Source organism: Parasteatoda tepidariorum, chromosome 5 (genome assembly GCF_043381705.1).
Source record: "Parasteatoda tepidariorum isolate YZ-2023 chromosome 5, CAS_Ptep_4.0, whole genome shotgun sequence".
Classification (NCBI taxonomy): domain Eukaryota; kingdom Metazoa; phylum Arthropoda; class Arachnida; order Araneae; family Theridiidae; genus Parasteatoda; species Parasteatoda tepidariorum.
The window spans coordinates 91,621,872-91,627,988 of NC_092208.1; the positions used below are offsets into that span (position 1 = coordinate 91,621,872).

Below are 6,117 nucleotides of genomic sequence, written 5' to 3' on the forward strand. Positions count from 1 at the left end.
GAATTCTTGCAGTAGAGAATGAATATCTGGATCTAGATTATTACTATCGAGGGGTGTTAAAAATGAAGATGGTCCTTTGATTATTTTAGTTGAGACTGTCAATGATGTTAAAGGATCAAGCAAACGTTTTTGTTTAATGTCTACCAAAAGTCCATGTGCCTTAAGAAAATCTGCGCCAATTATTGGCTTTGAGACGTCTGCTATGATGAAATTCCATTTGAAACGTCTTCTCAAGCCTAAATCTAAACTGATAAGTTGCTTGCCGTAAGTTTTGATTGAACTTGAATTTGCAGCATAAAGTTTAAAATCAGATGGGAACAGTTTATTGGGTTTTGGCGGTGGAATTACAGACACGTCAGCCCCAGTGTCAATAAGATAGTGCCTTTTGCTTGACTTGTCAAAAAGAAAGAGGCGGCAATTTGGATGGCCGTAGTCGTTGGCCTCTTCAATCGACTGGCCCGTTAGTTTTCCGAAGTATTTGTTGGTTTTTGAAATTGGCAAGGTTTAACACAGCGATGTGCCTTGTTTCCAAATTTAAAATGGTACCAACATAACTTATAACGAGAAGATTGGGATCTCGAACGGCTACGGTCTCGAGCTGTTACAGATTTATCTTGATATCTACTCCTTGTGATGAATGTATCAAATTAATTATAGAATAGTTAATTCTGCAATACTAATCTCCAATAAATTAATGTTTTCGTTACTAATGTTGTGTTGGTTATAAATGTAAATGTTTTCTAATTATAATCAACACTAAAACAAGTATCTCATAGAACAAACTCTTTTTACCATCACAAGTGTACACAAAAAATATGTTGCCAACAAAAGAATAATGTAGGAAATAATTTAAGAAATAATCACTGCATCTGCATTCACGCACTTGCGTCTGGAACATCCTCCCCACCCTGATCAATCTCAAGAGGAATGATCAGTTGAACAGGTCGGGAGATTTCCTTGCCTTCAGAATGTAAAGTACACGTGCGGACTTTTCCATCGCGTCCTTTAATTAGTCCGGTTACCAATGCTCTCTTCCACGTATGTCGTGGTCTTACTTCTTCGTGAAGTAATACTATATCTCCAACACGAACACGAGATGATTTTTGAATGTTACGTACTTGGTGGAAAGATCGTAATTGCAATAAATAGTCCTTAGACCATCTCTTCCAAAATGTGTCTAATAAATCCTGTTGTTGCTTGTACAATTTTGTCAGATTTCTTCTAGATGTTGCAGGCTGTGAAGGTATGGTTGTAAGTCTATTACCGGTAAGAAAATAGGATGGTGTTAATGTTTCTTCAGGATCATCATTTCCTTGTTCATAAACTAACGGTCGACTATTTAATGTGGCTTCAACACCAACTAATGCTGTAGAAAGACCTTCTTCATCTAACAAGGTTCGACCAAGGGATTTTCGCAAGCATCTTTTTGTTAGACCGATCAAACGTTCCCACCATCCTTCCCACCAAGCCGCTCATGCAACAATAAATTTCCACTTAATTCCCGTTTGGGCATAATATTGCTGAACTTTTGACGATGTTAAGTTGTCCTATAAAATGGATAGCTCTTTATTAGCGGCATGGAAGGTAGTGGCGTTCTCAGTGTATATTGTATGAGGGACTCCTCTTCTGCCTACAAATCTTTTTAAGGCCATGAGAAATTTGTCAGTAGTGAGTTCAGAAATTAGTTCAATGTGCACGGCACGAGTAGTTGAGCAAGTGAAAAGTGCGATATAGGCTGTATTTAAAGGTTTCAAGTTACGAACATAAAGTGGGCCAGCGAAGTCTATGCCAATAGTAGTAAATGGTAGGCAAGATGTAATTCTGTCCCTTGGTAAAGGAGCTTCGATTTGTTGACTTCTAGATGTCTGTGAGAGTTTACAAGGTAGACATTTATAGAGCACTCGTTTAATGGCTTCACGTCCTCGTATTATCCAGAAGTTGGAACGAATCTCTGAAAGTACTATTTGAACACCTAAGTGATGAAGCTTCACATGTATGTAGTATATGAAAAGATGTACAAAAAGATGAGAGCCATCAAGAAGCAAAGGGTGCTTTTTCTCATTTTTGAGCGGTGCAAACTGTAATCTACCTCCTAATCGTATGAGATTTTCTTGAAGAAATGGGTTAAAACGGCTAATTTTTGAAGATTTTGGCAAAGAGGAATTATTTTGTAAAGCGTTAAGCTCTGCCGAAAAGCATTGCTTTTGCACTGTAAGAATCCAATAGTTTTTTGCTGTGTTAAGCTCATCACATGCGAGGTCAATAGAAATGTGTTGCTTGGATCGACAGTTATACGAGAAGCAAAATATCCATGCTGTAACTCTAAGAAGTTTCATATATGAACTGAAGCGCGATATATCAATAAGAGGTTGGTAAGAAGTTATCAATAAAGATTGAGAAGCTGGTTTACGTAGTTCAGCATAAATATCTGGATTAGCGTCATTCAGTTGTTTTGAAGGCCAAAACTTTGATGATTGTGTTAGCCAGGTTGGTCCCAGCCACCAAAGATCCAATGATTTAAGCTCTGTTGGTGCAACACCACGAGACAAGTGGTCAGCAGGATTTTCATTGCCAGGGCAATGCCGGCATTGTGTTGGATTTGTGTAATTGAGAATTTCGCTCGTTCGGTTAGAGACAAAGGTTTTCCAACGATTTGGATTACCTTGTATCCAATTTAAGGCAACTGTTGAGTCACTCCAAAGTGTCGCTGTGTTCTTATCCAGTTTTGTTACTGTACAAAAATAATGGAGTAATCGAGCATCCAATAATGCGGCTAACAGCTCTAAGCGGGGAAGTGTTATTCTTTTCAGAGGAGAAAGTCTATTACGACTGCAAACCATTCGAACATGAAATTTAGTATCTTCTGTGAATCGTACATATAACACTGTTCCGTAAGCTCGTTCCGAAACATCGCAGAAAACGTGAATGTTAACATCAGCAGAAGATATTCCAATCCATCTGGGGATTCGAATGTTGCTTAAATGTGGTAAGTCTATGATCCATTTTGACCACCTTGATGCGATAGATGGAGGTAAAAGTTCGTCCCAGTCAATACCACATAGCCATGTATCTTGCAAGAGAATTTTNAATCATTGATTTAATTGTATGTTATTATAAATAAGTTTATTAAAAACTTCTTGGTTAATTTATATAATTTCTACCATGTGCAAATGCATTTCTTGCAATTCCGTGGCTAAAAATATGCGCAAAATGACAATTCATGTTTCTTTCTCTCTTTTTCCCCCCTCTTAAATAAATGTTTATTTTTCTAAAATCATTAAAATTTTATAATTGAATATCAACTTTATTAATTATGAACTTATCCAGTATAATATCATTTTGCGCATATCCATTTTCGAGCAAATCCTGGGTAACTAACAAATTAAACCCGCTTCAGTACTGTATTACACACACACACACATACATATGTATATATATCTATGCTGGTGTGTATAGATATAATAGATATGTGTTAAACAATAGAGAATAATAAAAATATTTTAAGAAGGGCGCCAATAGGGAGGATTGCCATAGGCACCATTTTCTCTAGATACGCCTCTGGACTTGAGTCTTAGTTTCAAACTTTATTTCTTCTTTCTTCCATTCGTTTTTCAAAACTTGTGAGTTGGTACTCCATTTTGCTAAAGGAAGGCTTATAAGACACGTGAGTTCTCGCATTTCGTGAAATAGTGTTTTCGCTTCGATTTCTGAATCAACTCTCACAACGAAATCATCCATGAAAATATTACCTTTTAGATAATATTTTCATGGATGATTTCGTTGTGAGAGTTTAGATGTTTAGCTGCTGTGGGATAAATGTTGGAGTACATGCAGGATAATTTGTCAAGTGTAGCTGAAAGAAGGTATGGGCTGCTGGTTAATCCAAAGGGTAAACGTGTAAATTGGTAGACCACAATTTCATTCTCTAGCTGCAAATGTCCATCACCATTTGTTCTAGTTTTGAACCACAAAAACTTAGTAGCACTTCTGTCTTTTTCCCACAAGGTTAATTGTAAAAAAGCCTGACTTTCATCACTAATAATTGCTTGTTTGTGAAGAGGTAGTAATAAGGTGGCTAAAATTTCTGGAAGTAAGTTGGGACCTTGTTCTAGAACATCGTTTAATGATGGATGGCCTGGTGTGTGAGAAGAGGCGTTGAACACTATTAGTCCCTTAATTTCTGCGTTTTTCTCTTTAATGACTACATGATGGGGTATGTAATAGCTTTTTTCTTCCTTATCATGATTTTCCGGTGCTATTTCAACTTGCCTTTTGTCTATGTAATCTTCCATGAGTGTAACATACATTTCCTTTAAGCTAGGATCTGTTTGGAGCTTCTTGCACAATGTATTGAAGCGTTTTGATGCGACATGCTAGTTATTTGAAGAAAGAATAACGTCTTTCTTCCAAGGTAATCTAACAACACGACGATTTTCTAGGACTTCATAAGAACTGCGAAAGTCTTCCAATATTTCAGAATTGCGAAAGGACATTTCTCTGTCTTGCATGGCTCTAATACCTAAAGTATCTAAGTCCCAGAATTTCCTAACTTGATCATCTGCAATATATGGTAATTTGATGCTAATATTATTAACTGACGATAAAGAAGCGACAGATGTATGAGATCTGGATCCAGACAAAATCCAGCCAAAGATTGATGGAATGAGCACAATTGTTTCCGAAAGTCTGAAAGGAACCTCAGAATTCATCACCGTCCAGTAAAAATCTGCATCAATCAAAACTTCTATAGGCATCTCTTGCATGGTGTCATTCGGGTCAGCAAGTCTAAATTTTTTCTTGTGAGCCGTAGAAGCAATCTCTAATGGAACTGATGGATGAACTGCATATCTATTAGGACTTTCAAATGCATGTAGATAAATTTCTGACTGATTCCAAATACTTGATAGTTTAAATCTTACTTTGCGTTTCGATTGAGCCTGATTTGATGATGATTCGAATGCATGAATTTCAAGTGAATCAGAGCTAATGACATCTAATTTTAGGTTGTCTACAAGATGTGAATGAATGAAACTGGTTTGGCTTCCACAATCTAAAATGCATCTTGTAAGCTTAGTAATACCAGTTGGGCCAGTTATATATACTCGAGCAGTCTGTAAGTGAGTAAAATTAAGTGTACGAGTATCTATATTATTTGTAGAAATAGAGTGACTAGGTTGATTTGAACTGTTGCTTGTGCTTCTTTTTACATCTTATGCAGAACGCTTTATCTTTGCGAAGGCAATTTTTTATACTATGGCCACGATTAGTACACAGGAAGCATCTACCAGAGTTTTTTAATTTTTGGATCCGAGTATCAATATCAGTTATAATGGTGCAATCTTGCGCCCAGTGATCGTTAATTTCACAGAAGGGGCAAAATGGAGTCTGGTTAATCTTTTTAGAATTCACATGCAAGGCTGCTGTAGATGTCTTAAATGTGTAATCAAAGTTTTGCTCACCTCGAATTTTTAGTGTTGTGAGAGCACCTTCTACTTCTTCAGATAAATATTGCACTAGTTTATTCATATCACCTTCTGATATTTTCTCTCTTTTTGCTTAAATAATCCATCGGCGACAAATATCATCCGGAAAGGCACGTAAAATTTTTGGAGCCAAAATGCGCCAGTAAGCGTTGATATCCTCCCCTAAAGCCGTTAAAGCGTTTAGTCTTCTGTTGCATTCTATAAATACTTCCTTCAAGACAATAGGAGTGGAATTACGTATTGGCGAAATATTTTCCAGAAAGTCTAAATGTGCTTGAATTATTCTGTTTTTGTCTCCATATCGATTTTGAAGAAGAGCTTTTGTAGTTTCATATGTGCTGGCACTAACACTGATTCCGTCAACTAAACGTCTTGGTTCATCTTCTAAATATCCTCGCAAAAACACATGTTTATCAATTAATGATAAACTATTATTATCGTCAATAGAAGATTTAAATTGTTCCCAGAAACACTGCCATTGTTCAATATCACCTCCAAAAGTATCGAGTTTAATAGTAGGAAGTTTCACTGTGTGAGATTAAGAAACGGGTAATAGCATAACGGGTACTTGTGTAACAGGTATTTGAGAAACGGTTACTTCTGGCGATTGCAACGTATTATATTCAAAATTAAT

General features: G+C 36.6%; 3 protein-coding genes across 3 annotated transcripts; all 3 read right to left on the reverse strand.

Annotated features, from left to right (window-relative positions):
- Positions 1-1,547: 1,547 nt before the first annotated feature.
- LOC139425676 (uncharacterized) lies at positions 1,548-3,738 on the reverse strand. Its single transcript, XM_071181105.1, has 2 exons — positions 3,555-3,738; positions 1,548-3,070 (listed from the first exon to the last, which is right to left on the reverse strand). The coding sequence occupies exons 1-2, from the start codon at positions 3,736-3,738 to the stop codon at positions 1,548-1,550; spliced, it is 1,707 nt and encodes a 568-aa protein (XP_071037206.1).
- Positions 3,739-3,752: 14 nt separating this feature from the next.
- On the reverse strand, positions 3,753-4,307 carry LOC122269830 (uncharacterized). Its single transcript, XM_043044722.1, has one exon. The coding sequence runs from the start codon at positions 4,305-4,307 to the stop codon at positions 3,753-3,755; it is 555 nt and encodes a 184-aa protein (XP_042900656.1).
- Positions 4,308-4,373: 66 nt separating this feature from the next.
- Positions 4,374-5,526, reverse strand: LOC139425677 (uncharacterized). Its single transcript, XM_071181106.1, has 2 exons — positions 5,410-5,526; positions 4,374-5,111 (listed from the first exon to the last, which is right to left on the reverse strand). Exons 1-2 carry the CDS (start codon positions 5,524-5,526, stop codon positions 4,374-4,376), a joined length of 855 nt encoding a protein of 284 aa, XP_071037207.1.
- Between the last annotated feature and the right edge of the window lie 591 nt (positions 5,527-6,117).

Excerpts from the sequence above, each read along its gene's own strand:
- LOC139425676 (XM_071181105.1), bottom strand. The coding sequence starts at position 3,738 with ATGGATGATTTCGTTGTGAGAGTTGATTCAGAAATCGAAGCGAAAACA. Across the intron at positions 3,071-3,554 it reads TAAGACTCAAGTCCAGAGGC|ATACATGGCTATGTGGTATT; the intron begins GTATCTAGAGAA and ends TTCTCTTGCAAG.
- LOC139425677 (XM_071181106.1), bottom strand. The coding sequence starts at position 5,526 with ATGAATAAACTAGTGCAATATTTATCTGAAGAAGTAGAAGGTGCTCTC. Across the intron at positions 5,112-5,409 it reads CATCTACAGCAGCCTTGCAT|ACTGCTCGAGTATATATAAC; the intron begins GTGAATTCTAAA and ends ACTCACTTACAG.
- LOC122269830 (XM_043044722.1), bottom strand. The coding sequence starts at position 4,307 with ATGTATGTTACACTCATGGAAGATTACATAGACAAAAGGCAAGTTGAA.